Source organism: Psittacula echo (genome assembly GCF_963264785.1).
Source record: "Psittacula echo genome assembly, chromosome: 4".
Taxonomy (NCBI): domain Eukaryota; kingdom Metazoa; phylum Chordata; class Aves; order Psittaciformes; family Psittacidae; genus Psittacula; species Psittacula echo.
The window spans coordinates 105,817,560-105,845,344 of NC_137738.1; the positions used below are offsets into that span (position 1 = coordinate 105,817,560).

At 42.9% G+C, this 27,785-nt stretch overlaps 2 protein-coding genes across 2 annotated transcripts; both read right to left on the reverse strand.

Moving 5' to 3' along the window:
• Window positions 1-8,818: 8,818 nt before the first annotated feature.
• Window positions 8,819-9,689, reverse strand: LOC308220726 (antimicrobial peptide THP2-like; the record flags this gene model as incomplete). Its single annotated transcript, XM_080617082.1, has 2 exons — window positions 8,819-8,943; window positions 9,632-9,689. The coding sequence occupies 2 exons, from the start codon at window positions 9,687-9,689 to the stop codon at window positions 8,819-8,821; spliced, it is 183 nt and encodes a 60-aa protein (XP_080473208.1).
• A 15,070-nt stretch (window positions 9,690-24,759) lies between these two features.
• On the reverse strand, window positions 24,760-27,626 carry LOC308219881 (gallinacin-9-like; the record flags this gene model as incomplete). Its single annotated transcript, XM_080615441.1, has 2 exons — window positions 24,760-24,893; window positions 27,569-27,626. The coding sequence occupies 2 exons, from the start codon at window positions 27,624-27,626 to the stop codon at window positions 24,760-24,762; spliced, it is 192 nt and encodes a 63-aa protein (XP_080471567.1).
• Window positions 27,627-27,785: the final 159 nt, after the last annotated feature.

Consider the following 27,785-nt stretch of genomic DNA (forward strand, 5'->3'; position numbering starts at 1 on the left):
TTCCAAGGAGGCAGATCACCCATAGCAGTCCACCCCTGACTTATAGAATCATAGAATCCCAGATTGGTTTCAGTTGGAAGGGACCTTAAAACTCATCCAGTTCCAACCCCCTGCCACGGGCAGGGACACCTTCCACTAGATCAGGTTGCTCAAAGCCCTGTCCAGCCGGGCCTTGAACACTGCCAGGGATGGAGCATTCACAGCCTCCCTGGGCAACCCATTCCAGTGCCTCACCACCCTCTCAGTAAAGAATTTCTTCCTTATATCCAATCTAAACTTCCCCTGTTTAAGTTTGAACCCGTTACCCCTTGTCCTGTCACTACAGTCCCTGAGGAAGAGTCCATCTCCAGCACCCTTGTAGGCCCTCTTCAGATACTGGAAGGCTGCTATGAGACCTCCATGCAGCCATCTCACCATCACCTCACCACCTACTGCTTCCCCTCTGGGTACGCAGCTCTTCCCAGAGCCATGGGGCTGATGCACCTTTGCTCTGGTCCTGAAGCTGCAAGTCCCAGATGGATTCAGTGTAGCCCAGTCTCCTATGATATCAGTTCCTGTGAGAGGGTTGTAGGAGTCAGTGAGGATCTGTACCAAGAGCTGTGTCCACATCAGCAAGGGTCTATGCTCTATCCACCGGCAGCTCCCACCCTTCTGTTCACTTCATGTTCACTTCATCCTGTACACAGCACAGCAGTTTCCCACCGGCTTTCCAGGATCGTTTCCTTCACATTCATCCATGTATCGTGTAACTGAACATTTAGCAATTACCTTGAACACCTCTTATCTCAGCAGCGTGAAGTTGTCCCCCTGTCCCATGGGCCCCTTTGCCCAGGACATCTTGAACAAGACTGATGGTGTTGTGGAAAGTCACCCCATGAGTTTAATATAGTAAAGAAAGAGGAAAAAGAGCAAGAAAATTAGAAAGATCAATGAATAAATAGATATTTTCTGTTACAGATGATCTGACATGACTTACATGGAACCAGTGAACTGGAGATGCTGCTGACATAGGTGTGCATTTGACCATCAGCTCATAAAGGTGTGCAGCAATCAGTATGTTGTTTCCAAAACACCTGATGAAGCTTCAAATAAGAGCACAGATAAAGTCCTTTTTATAATTCTGAAAGGTAAGAAGCTTTGTAATACTCCTCACGTTCTTCTACATCCCATGTAGATTATTTTGTCAGATTGGAGGAGATACGTAAGCAGGGAAACCTTATCTGCATTTTGGAGACTGCTTGCTGCTGTCTGTACCTAGCAAAGTCCATGCTGAGACACCAAGCCCACGTGCTCACTGTGCAGAGGGATGTCACAAGATGTGTTGCATGAGGATAATGGTGAAGATTGCATCAACCCCAGGAGGCACCCCTGCCTCCCCCATTGCCACGATGAAGGATGAGGTGAAGCTATCACCCCCATGCACATGGGTCACTTGCTGATAGGCCAAGGGGAGATGTGGCCATGGAATAAGCATGTCTCACTCACTAGCAGTGGTATAAAACCAGGGTGTTTTGGCCAAAGTGGTATTCCCTGACCACAAAGGCATCTGGAGGCAAGTGATTCCTGGTGCATTTGTTGCTGCCTGAAGACCAAGATCTTTCCTCATCAGGGAAGTAACTGTGGGGTCTCTTTCAGGCTGGCCGCCCGTTCAGTCTCTCTACTTCAGTCCATCACACTGGGACCATCTAAATGACAAACTATTATATATATCTATTCACATAATGCCATTTGTGCTTTCTGGGGAAATAAAGTAAATTGAAAAAGTGAATTCTCATTGGAGCTTGGAATCTGCTGAACCTGGATGCAGGGTTTCCCCAGCACAGGAGAGATTGGAAAGTTTCTGTGGTTGGTAGAAGATGGACACCAGGAAATTGTATTCTGGTGAATACAATTTGTAATTGTATTGGGGAACTTTGTACTTTAAAGAACGGAGCCACTTTACATGCAGCAGTACAGAGAATTTCCATTCTTTCAGCCTTCAGATAAGTTGAAAGTTCATGCTTTCCTGATCTATTTGGTTGCTGACATGCTTCTCTCCCTTCTTTCTCCTAACTGGGGAGCTGCTGCACTACTTTGTGACCATAGTTTTCCTTTCACTTTTGCATTTACATTGGCAAAGCATTCAAACCTTCTTTGCTTTGGCCTTTGGCAAGGAGATGCAGAAGCAAGAGAGCACAGGCATTAGGCATGACCCTTATCTGATGAGCGTACTTGAAAGCATACCTAGTCTATCCCTTCGATTCTGTCTCTCTAGAAACATATTTAGGTCTGTTTCAGAGTCAGGTGAGCCATGTGTAAGGCCCAAGGTACTCCTAAAGGCAAATTTTCTGACTGCTGTCTAAATAGCACCAGTTGCTTTTTTACTTAAAACAGCATGAATCACCAGACATAAAATCTACAGTGTGTGCTTGAGACAACATATAAGGAAGACAACTGAAGAAGGTACTGCCTTGCCGGAAACTTCCTGAACTACTGTCAGGCTATTCATGAAGTTGAAGAGGTGGCTGTTGTTTTTGTGAATATGCTACAGACAACACCATCTTCTTTTATTCAGGATAACAGATCTGCAGCTCGGTATATACCACTGTGCACAAGCTTCTGCACCACTCGGGGTCTCCCGTGCCTTTGTTGGCTTTGTGTCTTCGCTGTGCACACCTCTAAAGACCTGGGCAAGGCATCAGCTATGAAGATCCTGTACCCGCTCTTCCCCTTCTTCCTCCTGTTGATCCAGGGTGCTGCAGGTGAGAGTGGAAGAAGGAAGATGTGTGATCCACGTCCTAGTAGGTGACCATATTTTTTAGAGATGCTCAAAGGAGAGGATAGTTTTGTGGCTTTGCTCCAACATTAAAAGTCATGCAATGGAATATACCAAAGGTTGCTGTTACAATGCCTCTTCCTCTGAGAGCTAGAGGGGCTGGTGTGGAGAAAGTCATCCAGGAATAAGAGCTTGGCTTTATGGAATAACTGCTCATTCCGCAGGGACAGTAGAAGGATGAAATATATCCCTCTGTCTCACAGACAGCCAGGGATATCTGTGCCTCAGGGCTTCAGCTGACAGTTCTTTTGGGTAGTTAGCTTGCTACTGAAGGTGCAGTTGTGGTCATGTTCATACTTGGCCCACAAAGTGGGTTGAAATCCTAGTGGAGTGCCAGCCCTTCTAGAATTACAGAATGTGCTCACAAATCATCTTTTCCTTTCAATTGTCTCTCTCTACAGGTACATCTCTGGTTCCAGGAAATGAATGGCGATGTAAGCACGAAGGGGGATTCTGTAGGTTTTTGACATGCTATCACCCTTATCGCATCTATGGAAGGTGTACAAATTTGGTAGTTTGCTGCAAAAGGTGAGTTCTGAAGTTAGACATTCGGAATTGCCCTCTGCTATCTTTGCTGAAACAGATCTGCTGTTATCTTCACATTCACACTGCTGGATAACACCCTCCTGCATTCATGTTAAGAGGCAGAGGCCAGGGAAGGAGGGTTGAAATTCCTTTGTAAAGCTGCTTGAACCTGCCCGGTGTGGACTGAAGAAACCCGAATTCAGCCAGCATCTTCCCATTCTCCCTTTCTCATGCTGTGAAAGTGAAGAATGATCTTTGTGTACTGCAGGGCACAGGATCATCTCAGTGAGGTTTCTGAAGAGCCTTCGGTTCAAGGCTGCAACCACTAAGGAACACACAGGTCCAAGTCATCTGAAATAAGGACTGGAGTTTATTTGAGGAAGAGTTGTCCAGTAATTCTCTACAGGTCCTTATAATAGAAGCTGCAGAGAGACTGGAGGAAGACAAAGAATGAACAGGGAAAATAAATATTGCTGACCACACATTGTGCTTTGTTTATGCAGGAAAGAGTGGTGAATCCCTGGACTTCCCAAGCAGAACGTCCCGCTTGCTTCTGGCTCCTGGAACCGTCTCCTGATGTCATATTCCCTTCCTGCCTCTGCTACCCCAAGGTGGTGTGACAGCAGGAGTGGAAGTGCTGCTCCTGCTGGGTTCTCATGAGCTGGAGACATCCTACCATGGGCTTGGTGTTGTTTGAGCAAAGGCTGCTTTTCCCTGGCTTTAATAAAGACACGTAGTTGTGCAGCATCACAGCACAGTTAAGTTTGGAGGTCATCTGGTCCACCCCTACCTGCTCAAGCAGGGACACCCAGAGACGGTTGTCCAGGACCATATCCAGATGGCTGCTGAATATCTATCTCCATGGATGGCAACTCCATCGCCTCTTTGGGCAAATTCTGCCAAGTGCTTGGTCACCCTCACAGTAAAAAAGTGTTTCCTGATATTCAGAGGAACCTGCTGTGTTTCAGTGTGTGCCCATGGCCTCTGGTCCCGGCACCAGGCATCACTGGAAAGAGCCTGGATCCCTTCTCTTTGTACCCTTCCTTCAGGTATTTAAACATGTTAATAAATTCCCCCCTGAGCCTTCTCTTCTCCAGGCTGAATAGACCCAGCTGTGTCAGCCTCCTCGCATAGAAGAGATGCTCCAGTCCCTTCCTCGTCCCGGTGGCCTTTGCTGGACTCTCTCCAGTATGTCTATGTCTGGTTTGGACTGGGGAGCTCAGAGCTGGACACACAGTACTCCAGCTGTGGCTTTGCGAGTGCTGGGTAGAGGGAAAAGATCACATCCTTGGCAACACTTGGTTGAATTCAGCCCAGGATACCTTCAGGATAGCTCACTTTGCTGCAAAGGCCTATTGCTGGCTTATGTTTAGCCTGGTGTCCACTAGCACACCCAGGTCCTATCCTGCAAAGCTGCTTTTTAGCTGGGTGAGCCCAACATGTATGGCTGCATGGGGTTGTTCCTCCCTAGGTATGGGACATTGCATTTCTCCATGTTGGGCTTCATGAGGTACCTGTCAGCTCTGTTGAAGTCCTTCTGGGTAGCAACACAGCTCCCTGGTGCATCACCTACTCCTCCCAGTTCAGTGCCATCTGCAAGCTTCCTGAGGGTAACCTGTATCTTAAGGTTTCCCAATATCCAGGGAAGAAACAGGATGCCTCCTCCTCTTTTCCCACCTGCAGCCCATACAAAATCAGCTCTGTTGCTCTTTGCTGTCAGGCACTAACCTCATCCCTTCTACAGGCCAACATACAGAGCTGTGCTATAGCTGCAGGTGAACATGTATGTTTGTATGTGCACAGGTCTGCATGTGACCACAGTACTTGTCAGGTGGAAGAAAGACCAGGCTCTTCTACAGGTAAATCTGGCTTCACAGCAATGGGGCAGCTCCAGGTTTAAACCAGGAGGGCAGGTCAACAAGGTCTACAGCCAGGATCAAAGCTGACAAACAGCTCAAGCAAGGGCCAGGGAAAGGAAATTAAGCATAAAAACAGCCCTCAAGTGATCTTTGGGAGAGTCCTGCTTATCAAAGCTCTTTTTCATGCAGTGCTATTATCCAAGGCCATTTAGCAGCTCCATGTGAATCCTGGCATCAAAACCAGCTAAACCTTTGAAAGCTCAAGTGCTGATGAGAGCAAGGGAGGTCCCTCCCTGCTGTGTGATGGGATGGGGCATGAAGCAGCGTAGGTCCCATCAGGGCATACAACAGGGAGGGTTACAGTGTGCTAGAGCAGGATGAGGAGGAGCCTGGGGTCTCCAGAATATGCCCACCCAAAGGACATTGAACAGCACAGACCTCCCTAAGCATCTGGTGCTGCTGGTGCCTGTGGCTGTCAGGAACAAGGACAAGGACATGGGTGATATTTGGCCATTCAGGGAAAGCAATGTCCTGTATACTTTGTCAAGGTAAAAGTCAAGGCTTGAAGAGCATCAACAAGAAATTCTCTACTTGAATTGTAGAGAAACCTCAGCAGTTGGTGGCCAGCTACCCCTTAACTCATGTATGTTGAGAAATAATGATGTTTCCTGTCCTTTACTTCCACAATGTATACTTCATTCCCCACATAACCGTAAAAGGTTACATTGCCAGCAGTGCCACTCAAGGAGGTCATTTGCACAAGATCAGGCAGAACTGCAGGTGGTAAGAGAGAGATTGAGACAGACTATTTCAGTACCAGATATTATGTGACCTTGAAGTACATACATGTATATGTATATACCATATCTTCTACAGTATATACAGCATGCAACACGTTTGGGGGGTGCCAATTCCTCTAACTTAATCTGCATGACTACAGGCACAGTGGTGGCTAGATTCCCATCATAGTCAATAGAGTCAGGAGAACCAACAGACTGATGAGGATGGCTTCAGTTGCTTGAATGTTGTCAGTAGTGCAGCTTCTAGCACTGTGTGATATTCTGCCTGGTCCTCATGTGCTGTTGTAGAAGAGTCAAGACTTCTTGCAAGTCATGCAATGGCTTTGTGGTACTTAGTTGCTAACTGGCCTTAATCATGCTACAGAGGATTAGAAATTGGCTGGGACACCTGAGGATAAGTTTATTCCCTGCTAAGAAGTGCAAAGGAATAGTCATAGTTCATATGACTATTCATGCTCTATGCTGCCATTTTGGCAGGCAAACAAAATCCCCTCTTGAGCATCATTTCATAAATGTGTGGATCTCAATGGAGAACTGAAGGGACTGTGCTGGATGGTGGAGGGACCTAATGAAGAGAGATCAGTTGTTGTGGTTTCAGCTGGGACAGAGTCAATTTTCTTTCTGGTGCTGTGTTTTGGCTTTAGTCTGAGAACAATGCTGATAACACACTGATGCTTCAGTTGTTGCTCAGTAGCACTTACCCTGATCAACGACTTTTCAGTCTCCCATGGTTTGCCAGAGAGGAGGGGTAAAAGAATCTGGGAGGGAGCACAGCTGGGGGTATTCCATGCCACAGAATGTCAGGATTAGAATAGAAATGGGGGAATTGCCCAGGACTTGCCATTCACTGCTTGGGGTCAGGCTGGGTATCAGTCATCAGGTGGTGAGCAGTTGTATTGTGCATCACTTGGGGTTTTCTGGTTTGTTTTATTGTGCAGTTTGGTTTACTCCTCTCTCTCTATTTCCTTTAATTATATATCTATTGTGAGGCTAAGGCCCTGGCACAGGTTGCCCAGAGAAGCTGTGGCTGCCCCATCTCTGGCAGTGTTCAAGGCCAGGTTGAACGGGGCTTGGAGCAACCTGGTCTAGTGTTCCAACCCAAACCATTCTATGATTTGATGAAGGTGGTGATGATGATGATGATGATTACTGTCATTATGCTTTACCTTATTTCAATTATTAAACTGTTCTTGTCTGAACCCATGTGCTTTACCTTTTTTTTTTTAACATTTGCATTCTCTTCCCCATCTCATTGGAGGGGGGAAGGTAAATAAATGGCTTTTTGGTACTTAGTTGCTAACTGGCCTTAAACCACAACACCAATAAAAGCTGTTCTCCATCTATTATCTTTTATGCTTCGTCTTATAGTGGCAGGTGGGGGGGGAAAAAGCATAGCTGACATCCGTTGCTGTGAAATTACAGGACGAACAGCTTCTGGAGGTAAAAAAGCTGACATCAACTGTTGCATTATTTTAAAGGAAAGGTAATAGCACTATATCTTTCCTGGGATGCTCACAGGCATCTTCCAGAATCCAGAATGTTACGTCTCAGATACTGATGTTTTAATAGATTGTGGATGTCTGGGCTTTTAGCTATTTCTATTTCTCTTTCCCCAGGAAAAGTTTTCTTTTGACACCTGAACACATTCTCACAGAAGGAAGCTGAGTTTTTCCACCCGTCATATCTCTTGGTACTGGAGGGTAAGGCGTTCAGTCCATGTCTGTCTAGGCCTGGACATCGTATGTCTCAGAAAAGCTCAAGTTAAGGAGCAGACGGCACTGTAAACTGTTGCCCTCTGTGGTCTGTATGTCAAAACCCAGGTAAGATCATCGCCCTCAGCCCATGCAACAAAAACCCATGTTTCAGTGATGTGAATGCTAAGCAACAACAATTTATTCAAAACAGGAGAGAAAGCAATGAAGAATACATTTGGATTTACTCTATACCATAAAGCTTTTTCTGCATTAAAAATGAAAGGTGCATGAGGCTTTGTAGCAGAATTCGGTGGTTTTGGCAGTAAGGGGTTCAAAGCAAATGTCTAAGTTTAGAAGGAATTCTCATCACTCTTGAATGGGTGGTCCATGAAGTTTTCATACATCCCATGGCCTGCGCAAAGAAAAATTAATAAAATTAGGTTCTCTTTCTGCTTGTATTCCCTCCCTACCTACTCTCAGTCCATGCATGTTTTCCTCTTGGGTATAAGTACTTTCCAAAATACATAATATCATGTGTAGCCTTGCTGGGACAGTCCTGTGCACTCATGCCTCTGAGTAAGGAGAGTGTTTTTCTATCATTTCAGGAAAAGCATTGAATTAAATTGGTATCCCTTTGTACTGGGGTGAAAGAATTCATTCCTGAGTGAAAATAGAATGCTACATTTCATGTGATAATTTCTTTTTACCTCACTGTTGCACATTTTGCGCACATTTGATGACACTCAGATACCTGTGTTCAGCCTGCACCGTGACTGACTTCCCCTCTGTTGCCCATAGAGCACAGCAGTCCAGTTCTGCAAATACCAAACCCTGGTATTTTCATCTGGCACAGCAGCTGAAAAGGGTTACACAGAGATGTGACAGCACAAGGCTGACATCTCCAACTGTACTTTATCACTCTCGCTGGGGCAGATCATGGTGCACTTCTTGGGAGAAAGAGAACCATGCATCTCAGCCTACTTCAATGCCTGACTGTCCTCATAGCATGTTAGGTGTTTTTCCTCACTGAGCAATTCGAATGTTCCTTAGCACTTTGGGGTTAAGGACACAGGTAAAATAGATTTGTCTGCTCATACTGCAGATAAGTCTTGATGAATGTCAAACTCACGATTTGCAGCAGGAGCGGAACCCAAAGCAGCTTCCAGCTCTAACCAGATGGATGGGGCATCTTCCAAAGTAACAGGACCCTTTTCTACAGAGAAACATGTCCCGCCGTGGTGAAGACAAACCTGCAACAATAACAAAAGATTTCCTTTCCTCTCATCCTGCAGGGCAGGGAAATGTAACCCTAATGCCAGAGGGTTTCCCATTCGTTGAGCTGCCTTCACCACCAACTTGCCTAAAGACTGTTGCCTGGATTTGGCCATGTTGAAAGGCTGTGTTTACAAAGCGAGTAAACAGGTGAGTTTACAAAGCAGATCTACACCTTGTGGAGGTGGAATCATAAGGTCACAGTGCATCTAAATGGATGGCCTTCAAGTCCAGGTGGAGAATGATACAGACCTACTGACTCATCATCCTTTCTTTACCTTATAGAAAAGGGTCATGGTTCAAGAGGCTTTAGTACCAGCTTCTATCCCTGAATAGTTGGCTAGGCTTCATTTTCATCTGCATACACCCTGCTGAGTGTGCTATTATCCAAACTTCATGGCCATCACAGACACCAAATCAGGTGTCTTTCACTGGACTATTTAACATGATCTTTTTAGGGAGATAGCAGAAGTGAAAAATCACTTTCATTCAAAAGCCAGAATTTCTCCGCCTTTGAAAGAGGTTTTATAAGAGAGCACAGGCACTGAACTATGTGATAACTCCTGCTCAGTTTCAAGCAATTTTAACCAGTAGTGGTTCAAATGTGCTGGGGAGTTTACTTCAGGTACACAAAAATCCTCTTCTAGCATCTCTTTTTCGTCTTACCTGGGGAAACTTGAAGTGCCAAGAACAGGAGAGAAAAGAGCAGATAAAGGATCTTCATGACTGCAGACTTGCTGTGTCACTGCAGGGAGAAGGAGCAAGATAGACATATGACAGGCAGTCCCCTGGAATCCACAGTCCTCTGAAGTGTATAAATACTGTATTAATCAAGATGGCATTTATATTACCTATTTGAAAAATACCAGTAAGACCCATATGATATCATGACTGCTGTGTGATCATTTCTGGGAAAAAGTAAATATATATGGAAAAACATACTCTAGGGATATGTGATCATTAAATCATTATAATAGTTTGATTGCTCAGATTTCTTTCACACTTTGCAAATAGTCCTACCCCAAATGCAGTCATTATTCAAATTTAGGTTTTTTTTTAATCTAAGTGTTGTTTATAATATGCAACACTGACCAAAAAGGGGTATTTATACAGTCCCATTTGGAAACTTCAGGAAAAAAAAAAGCAACGTTAAAAGTTATCAAGAAATAGCAGCCAAAATCAACTAGCTCAGAATCTTCAGTCTTAGTCTATAGGCAGCAGTTCTAGAATGGAAATGTACAACCAAATCAGTTCCCATTTGACAAATGAAATGAAAAATGAAAAATGAAAGTAGAAAGTTAATAATTGAACTGATACCTGCAAAATGGGATAGAACAGTCAAGAAGTGGGCTTATGGATAAAGAAGAGGTAGTAAATGTCATATATCTTAGCATTAGAGAATCTTCTGCTCTGTCACAAATTATGTTCTCTTAAGCAAGGAAAGGAAACAAGGTTGTGCTGAAATGTCATATTTCTGCAAGTGGAAGGGTAGCGGGTGGCCCAAACCAGCTTTGAAATTAGTGTGAAAAGTTTGTATAAATTCCTATATATTTGAAAATATCAGGACAAAGAAGCTGGCAAAGTCAACAATTCTGAAAAAGAAATAAAGTTCTTAACATAGAGACATAAAGAATATACACTGGACAGACCTCCCTGCAGCAACCTGACCCAGAAAGATTTTTTCCTAGGAGTTTTAAAGCACAGTATTGTTACCAAAGTATTTTAAGTATTAGCACATGTTTGAATTATTTATTCAACTTGAGCAATTTCTGGAAAACTTATATTTACTTTTTTGGTAACCTACAGATTTAGGTTAATAATGCAGAGGTTTGGGGGTTTTGTGGGTTATTGGTTTTTCTCTTGGGTTTTAGGTTTGGGGTTTTTTTAGGAAAAGACAACAGCAAACATTGAAAGAAAGACTGAAAAGAAGTGAGAAGTTACCGGGTATCGGGTGAGCCCAGAAGCCAAAGAAGACCTGCTCTTGGTCCCTTCCCTCCAGAGGAATTTGGCTGTCGGCATGAGACCCTCTTTTATAATGTGTTTCCTAAGGGAAGTGACAGCTGCTTTCTCTTCTCAGCAAGTGCACATTGAGCCAATCAAAAAATTACCCACTTTTTTTGTGACTTTTAATCCAACCAGAATCAAGTTGATTTCCATTTCCCAGTGAAAAAAACAGGGTTTCTGCCCGAACCTATTGAAGCTTCTTCAAACTCCCAGGTTATTCATGCAATACCTCTTGTGACACTCTGGTTTGTGTAAGATACGTTAAGCCACCTAGGTATGTGTCAAACATCTTGGGATGTACGTTGAACTGTTCCTTCTTAGGAGCAACATTAAGCCATTGCAGTACGAAACATCTGCATGCTTCTCTGCACATCCAGTTAGTTTATTTTCTGGATATATGAATATATGGTTGTATGAAACTGAAACAGCCATTTGTTTAGTGACCAGCTGAGCATCTCTGCTTTTTCTGTCCTGGGAAGTAGCAAATAAATATCCCATTTTCATCTCTCTACATCACTGCTGATGCTGTGGTCTCTTACAGACTCCCTTGATTGTCTATTTTCCCACAATGAAAAGTGGGATTCTGTCAGCCACATTTAGCAGACAAGTCTTCTAATGGATTCAGCTATTTCAGTGGATCATTCCTGTTGTACATTTATCTTATTTCTTTCAGCTGTATTATGCCCTTTGGGAAATGTGCTGGCTAGAATTACATGTAATCTCCAAAATGCATCTTGGACAGTGCCTAATCATAATTATTCTTTCAGTTTCAGCTCCCTTTCCCCCCCCTCGATTCCTACCATTTGCCTTGCCTTTTTGTCCACAGATGAACAGTGACATTTCCAGAGTGATATCCACAGTGAAGTCTTCAATTGCATTAGTGCAGTTTTGAAGTAATCCTCTTATGGTCCCTTGTGGCTTCATGCAGGTTAGGTTTACAGAGGGGTTTTTGTGTGTGCAAACTAGATTCCTCAGCAGGAAAGAGGAGCAGTATTTTTGCTTTGAATGTACTCTGAAGGTAGTCTGAAGGCACTCCAATATCTACTGTGGCATGAACCAATGTGTGGGCTATACCACCTTGAGGTCCTGCAGGGCGTACATCACATTTCTTTTGGAAAGCTAGAGGGTTTGGACTGTAGGATCAGCCACCTGAGGAGAGGCTGAAGGACCTGCCTTTGTCCAGCTTGAGCATGGTTAAAGGTAATGTTCACAACTACCTAAGCCACACTCTTCTCAGAGGTACTTAGTGGAAGTAACAGAGACAAATCACAATGAGAGAAATTCCAATTAGGCATGAGATAAAAAAAGCCCTCTCACAATGAGGGTTGTCAGAAACTGGAACAGGTGCCTGAAGAATTTATGAAGACTTGATCCTCAGAGAGATATTCAAACTCTAAGCAACCTGGCCTATCTTTGAAACTGGCTCTGTCAGGAGTGATGGATGGACCAGGTGGTCTCCGAACAGCCATTCCAACTCAGATTGTTTTGTGGTTTATTCAATAGCAAAACCCAAGTCAAACTGAATCAATAAATTGATGCAATGAAGATTTGAGGAGCCTCAGCACAATCTCTAAGGTCTAGTGATCCTTTCCTATCTACTGATCGTCCATTGCACCAAGTCACTTGCTGACATACACAGTAACTATCCAATGACACTAATACTAAATATTTTTTCAAGTCATGTTTTACTTTACAACTTACTTCAGTCAAAAAACATTGTTCATGCAATACTTTAATATGACACCTGATGTGCATCATAATAGATTATGATATGTTTGCTATTTTGAATGAACAATTGACCAAGATCTCTGCAAATGACACCACATCTTACAGGCCATTTACTATCAAAACTAAACTGAAATACTTAAATTCCTTTCTGGTTCCTCAGTTTAATTACTAGCAATGTGATTGTTTCAACGCTTTTATATTAATTTCTTAGGTATACAGAAGTGTTCATGTGTGCATACATGCACAGATGCACATGGATATAGATGCATGTGAAAACATGCCTACAAACGATTCCTCTTAAATGCATGCCCTGATAATTTGGATAACTTTTTATTTTCTGTGTATTTTTATCAGTGAATTGTTTTTTTCAGTAGGAAAAAAATTATGCTTAAATATCTGGTGTCTTCATGAAGTTCTGGCCATAAAGCAGAAAGCAGAGGGAATAAAATTGCAAAAGCTGCAGTTACTTCACAGCTTGCCAGGAGTTGGTGGTTAGTTTGCCTACCAACTGCTACTGTTACTCAACCTGATTCCTCCAGGAAACAAGGACGCATCGTTAACTTTTACCCTGTGCAGAGCTCTATGTAAGTAATGTCAAGGACCTGGCTTTTACACAGGGCATTCTTGACACCATTAATTATACATTCTACATGGTAACTCCAATCGTCACGATCAAAATACCTCTGCTAGGACATGGAGAAGGGAGAAGCAGAGGAGGGATGGAGCACCTTTGACTGTCTAAGGGTCACTGTGGTAAAGGCAGGCCTTATCAAGGCTTTGGTTTGTGGCTTTCAGGGTAGATACCATCTCCATCCTCACCTGCAGCTCCTGCTTTTACGAGCAGAGGACAGTCAGCGAGTTTTGAATGTCAAGAGGGACATAGCAGTGTTTTGCCTTTCACAATCTCAGTGTTTTACTATAGTGTTTTTGATGGTAGACCTGACTTATCCCAGGACCACAGTAGCACCAGCTACACGTTCCTTCACCTAGGGTAAATGGGTAGAGTAGCGCATGAGATCCAGCCCAGTTAACCTGGGCAGCACCTTGCAATCATTTGGATCTTGACATTAGGTAAGTAATCCTCTCTGCACAAACCATATCTACTTTCTTGTTATTTTCAGTGCAGAGGGAAAGGGAGTTTTCATGGAGAGTTTCCTTTTTCTTAAATAACATGTTTCTTTCATTTTCTTATTTCATCGAAGTCCAGAAGATGATCCAGCTACATTTCTCTCTATCTCCATGACAAGTCTTCATTCCAACTTTTTCAAGCTGGACTTCACCAATGATGTCACACTCCCCCACCCATTTCAGGTCCAGATCACCCAGTTGTCTTTGGAGGAGGAGAAACAGTATGATGGGACCAGCATTTTATGTAATGATGTAGTGCATAGAGCCCTGGCACAAGAACTGATAGATGGATCTTGAAGTGCTGCTCTGTCTGATGCAGGTGGATGACCTATAAGGGAAATATCTTCACAAGGAGGCTGCAGAGTGTGGGAAGGAGAAATGGCTTTCACCTTTTTCAGATCAAGATGAATGGTTACTCTGCCAAGATCACTTACCAGAAAGGAAGGAGGATCTTACCTCTGTCTTAGGAGTCTGTATCTAGCACAGCAGATGAGGCAATTAGGAGGAAAAGGGGGAATCTCAAACTCTGCTGCTAATAGTTTACTGATGAAAAAAAACAACAAACAAAGCAGGAAATCTTAGCGAGGCCTTTCAACAGTGTCTCCCCTATTTAAAATGCTACTACACAGAATGCCTGTCTGCTGTTCCATCCCTCACCTCCAGAGGACGGTTTGTTCATGTCACTGAAGGCTCCAGGCATCTGGAAGTCACTGTATGAAGACATAGCTAGAACATCGGGAACAACAATAAGCTGATCCCAAGCAGCTTACAAAAGAGCATATGTTTAAGTGTGCTTTGAAGAGGAGCTTGGTTGAACAACAATGATGGTTTGTGGCCTAGCTAGCTGCAGACTGCTCCTCAGCTATACTGTAGCATCATCCCTTACCCTCCTTTATGTGCACTAAACCAAATTCTATCTGTAAGACATAATTGATGTACAGGAGATCAAGGTGTTTTGATGGCACTGTGGAGTGTATAGTACAGAAAAAACTCAGAGTCCTCTAGGTCAGCTGCAAAAGCTGTTAGCTGCAGTTCCACTGCTAAAGAGTACATCCACCATAAGAAAGATAACCAGTATTTTGATGCTGTTCGATAGTTGTAAATGAATTTGCAAGGCATGTACTGTTATAGTTAACAGATAAAGTTTTGAACCAAGGATCATCTGAATCAATAACAAATGGATACAAAGTCATGAACTTCAAACAGTACGCAAAAAAACTTTAATCCAGCCCAAGACTAATGATTAAATTGTTACCTTGAGTAACCAGGGAGAAATGATGAGATTAACGTCTGTATGAAAAAATCTGCCCTCGACCTTAGTTTTGACTTGACAGCTAAATTGAAGATGTCAGGGCACCAGTGCAGAGCCCAGCTTCTTGGTGTAAGGACCACATTGTGACTGACAAACATGCAGTGTATGTTCAAAGCTCCTTGGTACATGCCATGTAGCCTAAAGTTTCTAGAAACCAATATAAACTGAATCATATTTTCTGGAGACAAATGGCAGGAGTAATCTCGTCAAATTGTAGATGTCCTAAAGGTAAACACCGAGGGCCAAGTTGTTTTTGTTGCTCTTCCTTTATAGTAAATGGAAAGGAATTGTTCTAATCCTTTTATATGAGGTACACCAAGTTTGGGAACTTTATGTGGTTTCCTGGTCGTTATAAACCCCTCACAGTCCTTTCCTGCAACAGCAAGAAAGATTCTTTCTTTCTAACTTTCCTTATCCCCACCCTGCCAAGATGCCTGGTCTCTCTTCCCCTGGGACCTTCCTACTCTGCCATGCTACCCAATCTTCTCTGGATGTATCTCTCCATGTGGTCTAAAGCCTGCCTTTGCAATACAGTCGGTGAAGCACAGACAAATATTGCTGCTGCTCTGTAGACGTAAAGCTGAATTTCTGCTCTCTGGTTCTCTGAGCAGCACGTTAGCCCTCATGTTTCAAGGACTTTGGAAGCATACGGCAAGCACTCTTGTGTCTTCTCTGAGAGCTTGGAGTTCCCTGGGCTGGGAGAAATGCATCCCAGCCATGCTGCCCAGAGCGAACAGGGGCAGCTCACTCTGCACAAAGGGCCCAGCAGCAGCTGTGATTTCCAGGCAGGTTTTGACCAAGTCAGGTCTGGGCAGGTTTCCATGGGGCTGGCCAAGGCCACTGAATGGACAGCAGATCTGTTCCCTGGCTGGATTTCATGCAAATTGCGGACCTATGCGAGGACAAGCATTGGGCAATTTTACCAAAGGTCTGTCATCCCTCCCTGTCATTTGCACAGAGGACACTGGAGGAAGGGGATGGCAGGGAGAAAGTGAAGGATCCTTATGGTTTCAAGTTGGCTGAGGATATCCTGTCATCAGAGGTAACCTGCGGCATGATGGAGGCAATACATAGACACACAGGGTTTAATCCAGTTGCCTTCACACCAGCATCTGGAACAATTTGCAGTGCTCTGGACTGTTTGAGATGCCCAGCTGGGGCTGATGGACAAGGGCCAGGAGAGAGGAAACCAAGCCTTGTTGGAACAGAAGGCATGTGGAACACAGGGATGTGTGGTGGGACACAGGAGCACCTTTAGGCAGCACTTGTCGGTGTGTGAGCAAAGGAACTGAGAGCTGGATATTCAGATGACAGGAGTCTGTGTCATTCCAGGTGACAAAAAGCCAGCTGGGAGTTAGAAAAGTCCTTCCCCATGCTCATATTAACATTTTATATATAAATATATGTAAATGTTAGTGGGGATTTGCTAGCGGGACTGTAGAGAAAGGGGAGAGTAAGAAATGCCATCATTATAGAATATGTGCAACTTCGAATTACTTACATTAATATCCTGACTATTCCTGGGTAAATCTCAGACTAGAATACTCGAATTGTTATCTTCCATTATTATGTCCTTCAGCTAAGATATAAAGCAGCTCAGAAAATTCAGTCTTTATTTCTCTTAGAATATTTATATATTATAAATATCTACATACATATACACAGGTATATACAAATAGATATATATATAGACATATATATCTGTGCTTGCATATATTCTCTGTATAAAAGAAGAACACGATTTTTAGGGCTCCACACAGTATCCTCGGCAGTACAGCAGAGAAAAGAAACTAAGATATTCAGCTGTCATAATGCTTTCAGAATACAATATGAATTGATATAAAATATTCATTCTTTTATTACAGAAGTTTAACTGCCAAGAAAAAGGTTAGAGAAATGTGTCACTTCTGTAAGCTTGAGTGGCCAATATACTAGTTACAGTTAACAATAATGTAGTGTAATTAAAATAACAGATAATTTACTTACCATGTTGAAGAAATATAAAGTTTACCATCAAGTATAAAACAGACATAATTAATTAGTTGAAGATCTTATCCTGGTCTTGATTCATATTTGATTGTTGACCTGTTTTGGGCAGGAAACAGAGGCACAAAGTGGGAAACAGGAGGAAAGAGTCGTTTTATTCTGTTTTGAGGTCCTTTTCAGGAGGTGACTGATTGTCAGACCCCAAAAGCTCAGTTCAGAGCTCTGTGCCTCTAGCAATACGTTTACGGATTTAGTGCTCACAGAGTTTATTTCTGCTTCTTTACATTTCATAATTTAATTAATCAATTTTTTTTAAGAAAAAAAAAGAAAATACAAAACCAAATGATAGTGACAAAGGCTTCGCCTGCTATAAAGCATATATACATGTTCCATCAATTAAATTATACAGGAATGGGATTTAAAATAGCTGTCTCTTTCTGGGCAGTTAAAGCTCCTATTTGTAGTTTTCCTAACATATCACTTAGGCTTCAGTAAACAGGATTTTGGGCACCTGTGACACAGAGACTGACAATTTCTAAAAGAAGAAAATATATCCCACTTCCCCAGATGCTCATGGTTGGCTGTCTCCAGCTGCTGAGGCAATCTAAACTCCACATTCCTCCTCCCCGGACCTACCTCTATTACCTGTTAGGTTCAATATAATTTTCAGAGCAAAGACTTGCTTCTTGTCCATTGCACAAGTCTACAGGAGGTTGCAAAACACCGAGAGCTTTGAAGCTGGCCTGTCAGAAAACATAAATCATAGTAAGTCATGGTATCAATTCTCAGAATGAGAATAAATCTGTATAATTAAGAAGAAATTCTTAGAAATAGAACCCTGCTGTCAGAATAATTTCTGTAGTCTTGACTGAAGAAAGCTGCTGGAGAGCAATTTCAGTATTAGCTCTTCATTGCCCTCATCTGAGAGGCAGATGAGCTGGGCTGAGGATGCTCTTTGAATGGCTGTTTGTAGTAAGTAATTAATTAAAGTAATTAATTAATTAAATGGTACCAAACCTGAGCTTCCCTAATGTAGCTGTTTAGGTGTCTTGGTAGGTATCTCCGGGCTTCAGAGGGGACCTTTTTACACTCAGCAGCAAGCACTGGCTATGGGACAGCCCTGTGGAACAGATTCTCGATGGATCCAAACCAGGAGCTCTCAGTATATGTCCTAGGCTGCTTTTTCCGCAGCCCCTGACAGATCAATGTGTTGTACACAAACCGGGGTGGTGCAAGGTGCTTTTCGGAAGAGCAAACTCATGTGCCAGAGAAAGGGGAGGGAGTTCATGAGCGGTCAGCATTCCTCATAGGATGCTGGGAATTCACATTTCAGCTGCTGGGAAGTGCTGTGGGAAGCCTGAGTCCTTGGCCAGCTCATCTGTGGCAGCTCTGCCATCAGCAGGAATATATGAAGTCGGCTGTTTTGAGGTAAGAATCACTCTGTGAAGCTATCCGTTAAGAGGAACCAGGTAAGACAGACTGGTCACTGTGCTCCCTTTCCTGAAGTCCTCTAGGGTAAGCTGAAGGTGTAGTTTCCACACTGGTTTCAACTGATAAGGCAAAAAATACATATCTTCTTGATAATATTCTTTGTCTCTCTAAAGAGGAGTTAATCATTCCTAGATGCATAATTTTGCAGCTTATTTAAATCTTCATAACTGAAATGTACAACGTGTGGTATTTCAGTAATGCATTGGGCTGATTATTATAGTCAATAATGGTGATTCTGAATGATTATAGTAGTCTTCATTATTTTCAGAAGTTAATTGGAAGCTGCAGCAAGAAATGGTGGTAGAAAAATACTTTGAGGCTTTCATACCCACACATTATAGAGACGTTACGGTGAGAAGAGACAGATAGCTCCTTAGCTTTTTCTGTAAAGACATTTTTAAGGACTTACTAATGGCTTACAAGCTACAAAAATTACTATTATTTGAATAATAAAAATTTCTGAGTGTTTATGACCCAGAGAAATTGGAATGGCTGAAGTCATCCTCTACCCAGATCTGAAACAAAATATGTGATAATTAAATAAAATGGACAATTTAGTTTCTTAAAGACAGAAGCAATGCACCATTCTGTTTGTGGAAGTTAACTCCATCCCAGCCAGATGCAGTAATGCTGCTCATATGAAACTGGGAAAAACTCTAAATGGAAGATCTGATGATTTTGTGCATGTAGCAGGGTTACTTGTAAGTTGTAAAAGGCATCTAAGAAAAGCTCACTTATAATATAAGACTTGGATAAAGTTTTGAGGAAACCAGTTGAATTTCTTACTTTTTGAAGAAGTTGTAACAGGGTGTATGAGATTCAAATATAGGAGTCTTCACTGGAGCTGGTGTAGGTTATCTTTGAAGTTGATGGAAACACAATATTAATCTAATTCTTTTAAATTTTATAGACATAAATACATTTTTCTTGATCTTATGCAAAGTGCTTTCATATATATCCTCAAAAAGTGATGTTTCAATAGATTTGTCCTAGAACATTTACTTTTGCACAAATGACTTTTTGTTATTATCAAATAGCAGCTTATATGTCATAAATAGTGTTTGTACTGGGTAATGACAAGTACAGGTTAAATGCGTGACCTCTTTCTGGTTTTCTGTTCTCTTTTTCAGTAACTGTTGTATTTGGTGGCACTGAATTCAGAGATGAAGATCGTTTCCCTTTTCTTTGCTCTTTTCCTCTTGATACTCCAAGGTACTTCAGGTAAGTTGCATAAAACCAAAGGAAATGGAGGAGGAAGCATGCATGAAGTATGGAGTACCTAAAATAGAAATAAAATGGGTTTTAGTCCCTTTTGCCCAAGGCCAACAGGTGCCAGCCATGCTTCAGCAATGGACAGACGCCAGTTGGGTCCATTGGATGCCCCAAGCCCTTCTGCTTTGTAAAGTAAGGGAATTTAATGGTACAGATGTGGCAAGCCTGCAAGCAGACTAGAATATTGCTGTCATATCTTGTTCTTAGCCTTCTTTCGGAAGGAAAATCAAGACTCTGTTCTGGGGTTTTTGTGCAGGTTTCATGCGAGCACCTAATAATGATGTGCAATGCAAGCAGGCTGGGGGTACCTGTTCCACCGACCTCTGTCCCCTACCCAACATGAGGCCTTTTGGACGTTGCCAGCAAGGGGTCCCTTGCTGTAGGGCTGTGGTGAGTTATGGATTTGATGAATATAAAGTATTTTTTGGGAGAATGGGTTTATTATTGACTTTCACACATTCAGACTGCCCTTTAGATGCAAAACTCTTCTAGTGCAAGCCAACAAGGCAGCAGAGACCCTGTACACTCAGATATAGGATTTCCTCACTAGTTGCCTCTGTACCATAAATAATGTACCCAAGTGCCTCATGGGAAAGATCACAGTCAAATCTCTTTGGCAGAGAGGTAATTAGCTAGAAATTAACTCCTTTTTCTGCTGTTCTCATAAGCTGGTTCAAACTACTCACGATGAACGATACTGGCTTCAAAGGACACATCTCAATGTGCAGACCTGGGATGTTTAGGTCAGGTTCACAGGAAACCTGTGTGTTCCACACTGTAAAGTCTGTCAGGTTTCACAGTCAGAAGAACAACCTGAAAGTCATGTTGTTCTGCTGGATGTTTTCTCCTGTTCTGTAATTTTACCCTTTTTATACAAAACCAAAACATTATATCGTATACTTTTTTCTTGAATTTCTTACTGGAATTATAAATTTCAGGCTGTATCTTTACTCCAATATGAGACTGCAGAAACAAACATCCATTAAAATTTACACTCTGTCTCCACTGATTATAATCTTTCGTTTTCTGTTTCTTTCGGCTGTAACATGGAGACTCTTATTTAACTTTGTTCAATATTAATAGCAGATTTGTTATAAACAAAGTGTGACCAGAAGAAATTCTCCTCCATACCAGAGATTTTGAGATGAGTAGGAAGCTTCAGGTACAGACACTGGGAAACTCATTATTAAGTTAAATAGTAAGGTATTCTATGATTAAAATTCAGCAGCAGCAGGAGTATGAATATCCTAGTAAGCACTAACATGTTATAGAATCATAGAATAGTTAGGGTTGGAAAGGACCTTCAGATCATCTAGTTCCAACCCCCCTGCCATGGGCAGGGACACCTCACACTAAACCATGTCACCCAAGGCTCTGTCCAACCTGGCCTTGAACACTGCCAGGGATGGAGCATTCACAACCTCCCTGAGCAACCCATTCCAGTGCCTCACCACCCTCTCAGTAAAGAATTTCTTCCTTAGATCCAATCTAAACTTCCCCTGTTTAAGTTTGAACCCATTACCCCTTGTCCTGTCACTACAGTCCCTAATGAAGAGTCCATCCCCAGCATCCTCGTAGGCCCCCTTCAGATACTAGAAGGCTGCTCTGAGGTCTCCACGCAGCCGTCTCTTCTCCAGGCTGAACAGCCCCAACTCTCTCAGCCTGTCTTCATGCAGGTGCTTCAGTCCCCTGATCATCCTTGTGGCACTCCAAGGTTATCCAGGAATATCAGTTCTTGATGCTCATTCAATCCCTCTGCTTTTTATTCAAACCTTTTTCTGGTTATAAGTACAAAACCTGAAAGTTCCTTTCCTCTTTTGCAGTATGATTAGCGACTGTTGGCATCTCAGACGGGCCAAGCAGAGCATCTGGCAGCTTGGGATGCATCATCCCATCAGGAAACCTGGAATTTTGAGCTGAAAATATGCATTTAGCACACACAGGCACACACCAAAAGCTGAATAACAGCAGAAAGAAAACAAACTGCTCTACAAACAGACATGAAGAAACCAAAGCAATTCTTGAACCACTCAGGAAAAAACGAACACTATTTCTTATTTGTCTAAAATGTTTTTCTCTTGAAACTGTATTGAGCCACCAACACCTACCCCAGAGAGCAGATCACCAACATGCAGAAGTCTGTTCTCATGAGGGGATGCAGACTAGGGTCTTCCTTTGGTACTCAGAACAGATATTCATTATTTCCTTTTAAAGTTAGCAATAATGCAAATAACACTGGAAGACGAAGTCTGAAGGAGACATTGAACACTCAGCTATGGTGTTAGTGTGTCATGGTCTACGTATCTCAATAAATCTTAGTAAACTTGCTTCAGAGGGCTTTTGTTTGATCCTTATACCTGTGAGGAATTGTCTTGGTGTGTGTTATTGCTAGAGGATCTGCCTCTCATCTCACCCAGATCAGTGTGAGATGTGCCTTGTAGTAAACTTATCCAAGCAAAGGAGAAGAAACAAAACCCATGTGTGGGCAGGAATATGGCCTGCTCCTATTCGCTATCTAGTTGACCAGTAACAGTCAAGAGTAACTTCTCCAAACCTGCTGTGATTAGGCTAGTAGAAAGCTGGGACAAACTGAACATGTTCAGTGCCTGTGACAGTCTAGAACCATCCACAGCAGTTTGTGGTATGGAGAGCATGGGTACTTTTAGTTATTCCTTATCTCAGACCCTTTTGGCATTTACATTAGCACTTTGAGATGTTAGGGATGGGGAAAGGAAGCAGGGGATGAGTCTGTCTATACCTTGTAACAGGAGGTGCCAAGACTCCAGGGGGATGGACACACAATCCACTGCCTCCTAACAGCATGGTGGAGTGATAAATAGTGTTTAGTTTAGTAACTAAATAATGTAGTAATAGTTTAGGATCCAGAGAAGTAGAAGTCCATTAGCATGGTGCTGATCTGGACTAAATAGAGGCAGCATGAAAGGAACGTTGTGAATGTGGTGAGGTGGTTTCAAGACCTAAAGGAGCCGGACTTCTGCCACCCTGTGGTTCCCCTGTGTTGCCATTCCCAGCACTTCATTATTGACGGCATCACAAGTAGCGTGACCAGCAGGCCGAGGGAGAGGATTCTTCTCTGCTCTGGTGAGACACCCTCCCTTGTAGTCCTGTGTTCCGCCCTGGGGCTCCCAACACAAGAAGGATGTGGAGCTGGAGGAGTGAGTCCAGAGGAGGCCACAAAGATGCTCTGAAGGCTGGAGCAGCTCTGCTCTGGAGACAAGCTGAAAGGTGGGCTTGTTCAGCCTGCAGAAGAGAAGGCTCGTTAAGGGAAGACCTTAGAGCAGCTTCCAGTGCCTAAAGGAGCCGACAATAAAGCTGGAGAGGGGCTTTTGACAAGGGCCTGTAGGGACAGGACAAGGGGGAATGGCTTTAACCTGACAGAGGGGAGATTGAGATGAGATCTTAGAAATTCTTCAGTGTGAGGGTGGTGAGGCCCTGGCACAGGGTGCCCAGAGAAGCTGTGGCTGCCCCATCCCTGGCAGTGTTCAAGGCCAGGTTGGACGGGGCTTGGAGCAACCTGGTCTAGTGGAAGGTGTCCCTGCCCGTGGCAAGGGGTTGGAACTGGACAAGCTTTGAAGTCCCTTCCAACCCAAAACGTTCTGTGACTCCATGATTCAGGTTGGGTTGGCAGATGCAGCCCTGAAGAGGAGCAGAGAACTGAGCCTGCTTCCTGAACCCCAGCCTGGTGCCCTGGGATGGGATGACAGAGGAAATGAGCTCTAGTGCTTTTTGATTTATTAATATATATGTTGTCACACAAAACACTGCAACACAGACACTCTGCAGGATGATTTAACAGGACTTAGTGACACATGCACTTAAATTAACTCAATTTAGTTAAATAAATTCCATTTACAGGTTGATTTTTATACACAACAAAACCAGCAAAAGCTATCCTGACATACATGAGCAAATACCAGCAATGTGGTTTCACAGTGATTTTGCTTTTATTAGCACTGAAGTTGCAAATCTCTTTATCTGGGTACAAAAACTCCTCAGACCTTCTTTAGCTCATAAGGGTCTTCACCTTTGTGGGAAAGGCTCCCCAGGATTGCACTGAGACTGGGATCCATTGGTGTCAAAGGAAGAGAGATGTCTCGGATGCCCAGATGTCTATGTGGTCAATGAGGTGTCAGCTCTAGGAACTGGGTGTCCTGCGAAGAACACAAATTAGATTAAACAGAAATGCAGATAGCTAAAACAAAACAAAACAAAAGTATGAAATGGCACCAACTGCAGAGCTGGACCATGCCATATTACAGCATCACTCTGCATGGTATATCTCCTATACATGCAGATGCTTTCTTGCTTGCACTGATGAAAATATGACAGAGGGTTTCCACCTATAGGGTGGAAATGTCTTATGGCACTTTGCACCAAGTAATGCAGACGGAGAACTCCATGGCTGCTATGAGTCCTCAATTGCTTAATGGTTATCCTGTGCTGTTAAGCTTTATTTCTGTAGAGTGAAGTTCCATGCTGCTGCTTGTGTGGGTTGAAGGGGACTTCTCAGAGCTGTCTCAAATCAGTTGTGTACACCCTGAATAGTAGAGGCAGAGCTGCCACCAGCGCCCTGGTGCCAGACTTATGCTGGAAGAAGTTATTAGTGATATGTTATTAGCAATATTAGATGCTATTAGTGATGAGGAGACTCAAAGGGCATTGGTTTGAATGTGAGCTCAAACCTGCTTTAGGTTCTGCCTTTTTGTTACCAGGCACAAACCCCAGCAATATATGGGGTTTATTTGGAGAGTGTAGGGGGCTGAAGAAAGTGACTTCTTTCATGCCAAAAGGGTAAAAACCCAGTAAGCCTGTCTGCTTTTGGTACAGCAGCATTTCTCTGGAGGAATTTGTCTTACCATTTGCAGCATTTCAGCCTCCCACTACGGCAGGTCCCAATGTTAACCAGGGGAGGAGAGCATTCAACAAACGAGCAGGAGCCCCGGTTTTGCCGGCATGCCACAGTGTCGGCATCTACCTGGCTGTAAGCTGCCAAAAGAACCCCAAGGGAAAATTCATGTTCATTTGTCAAGGTAGAGGACTGGAGAGTTGCAGCATCAGACTTACCTGGTGTGGTACGTGGTTTCTTGCCACAGTGCCTGGTTTGTTATTGGGGTAACCTAATCACACCTTCTTAAGGTTTTTACATCCATATGAAATGCAAACTAACCAGAAGAGCAAGCTGTAATGCTAGAATCTCTCCATTAAGAAAGTCCATTGAAAGTCTCCATCAAAAGAGACAGTCTGCCTGATTAATACTGACCCAAAGATTACTGTCTGCTTCATTAGCATCCCTTCTGGACGCATGTGCTTGTCATCCCAGTTACACACAGAAATACTAGGTTATATGAAAAACCCACAGGAAGCACAGAAAAATGCATGTGTAACATTAATCCCACATTACTTTCAGAAACAGAAGTGATGATATTCAAATATTCAAATACAAATGTCCTAAACTGAGTTTCTTGAAACTTTCAGTTCAAGTTTCAACAAATGTAAAGCATATTTATGACTCATAATCTTTATCTCCTACTTTGAATATCTTCCTCAGAGGAAGAAATGAGCATTAAGTGTGAGTGGCACGCTCAGAGGAAACCTGTGCACTGTATTACCATGTAAAAAGTGGTATGGCTAACACAGATGTCATAAATCTTCAGAAAAGATAAATCTTAATCACAGCCAAAACAATGGGACTAACATTTGCTCAACTAAAATGTTGAATACACTTAAAAACACACCGTTAATAAAGTCAGTGGCTGTTGTCACTAGATTTAGTGAGATGCTATGCTGTTTTTATCATGCTGGTGTGTTCCAACTGAAGGGCCAAGTGTTCAGATGTTGGTAAAGGCTGTAGCTTCATCATCATCAGGGGATCTGCCCAGGTTTATTCCAGCTGAGAAGCTGGCCCCAAGTTTGGGTTTGAGTATTTCCAGACTAAGCATTACTTGTTCGCACTGGGATGTTCAGCTTGAGATTCAAATTGTGTTATTTTGCATGATTTAAATGAATCTCTTATATCAGTTGGAGCCGTGTACATCTGTGCACTGAAAAGGCAGAAGAGGCCTTTTTCATGTCCCAACTTCTTGCTAAGCACAAACCTGATCATCTCACCCAGTACTTTCTGTGCCTAGATCAGTCCACACCTGTCAACAAATTGGACTATCCTTCATTTGAAAACTTTATTCTAATTAGATTTACCACATTTCAACCAATTTGATCTAGTGGTTTTCAAGCCTTTTCTCTTAATCACACACTATTCAAGGATTATGTGCTGTTGATTTAACTCAGCTGATTTTAAAGACATCATTAGACCTTGGTTTCCCTTGTCTCCTAAATTAAAAATTCCTGTAGTGCTATAGGTCTTTTCTGTGTGTAAATCTTTATGAAGAGATATAAAACAACTCGTTTCCATTTTCCAGAGACTACTGGAATTGCACCTGCCTTGCAGCCATCTCAAGGGTGACAGACTGTTTTGAAATTGAAAATAATTTTTGTGATGCATACAATAGGAAGTCTCCAAGACAGCAATCCAGAAGCACATATTACAGGCTTTGTCCAAAGCACCTACAGCTGCTTTTGGCCTCAGTGGTTCTACATTTCTTCTTTGAGCAGATAGACATGTACTGGTCTAGGAAAGTAGGTACAAATTTGTGTCTACTGCAAACCAAAGCAAGGATGGAGACAGCTTAAGCTGCTCCTAAGTCTCCCAAACAGCCTGGAATGATGCATATGCTCTAAACCCAGTTAATGCATATGAACAATACGGAGTTCAGGCAAAGACCCACAGTCACAGCTACATTTTTCCAAAAATATAGGATATCTGCTTATCTAGAATACACAGTCAGGAGGTGTGAGTGCGAATGTGAGAAGAGAAAGCTCTCACATTGCAGGGTCTTAAGTATCAGCCTAAGAATTGCCTCAGTGGAATCATCATAGAATAGTAGAACTGTTTATGTTGGAAAAGACCTTTAAGATCATCAAGTCCAACCATTAACCCAACACTGCCAAGCCCACTACTAAAACTGTGTCCCCAACTGCCACACCTATGCCTCTGTTAAATACTGCCAGGAATGGTGACTCCAGCACTTCCCTGGGCAGTCTGTTCCAATGCTTGAAAACCCTTTCAGTGAAGAAAGTGCTCCTAACATCCAATCCAAACCTCCCCTGGCACAACTTGAGGCTGTCTCCTCTAGTCCTATTGCTTGTTACTTGTGAAAAGAGACCAACCCCCACCACACTACAACTTCCTTTCAGCTAGTTATAGAGAGTGATAAGGCCCACCCACCCCCCCAATCCTTCTCTTCTCCAGACTAAAGAACTCCCGTTCCTTCAGTCACTCTTCACAAGACTTGTCCTGCAGACCCTTCACCAGCTGCTCCATAGCATTCACTGGCACCAAGGTCAATACACAGGAGCATCTCTATTTCCATCATGTCATCATATGACTGGAACGCAAGATGCTAGAAAGAAACCATCAGGAAGACTATCAAGGTGCTTGGCTACATAGTTTAAAGATTAGGACTGTGACTCGGGGACGGGACTTCTGAAATGGAAGTCATGGAAGCCAAGAACACAGAGGTGTTCTGAACCTCAGCACTAGGCTCTAATGGAGTTCTTTATACATGTACCCTTTTACCCTCCATCTCATTAATTTTCAGTCTTACCTGGAGCAGCCTGGAAGAGGAAGAAGAAAGCAGCAACGAGGAAGAAAAGGATTCTCATGATGCCAGATGGTGGTAGGGTAGACTTTGCAGCTTTGAAGATGCTCAACAATGGACAGAAGCTGGTGTCTGAGGCAGAACACAGTTAGTCTCTCTACTTATAAAGGCTTTGGGATGGAGTAGTCCAGAAAACTAGGAGGGGTGGAGGACTGGCTGGCTG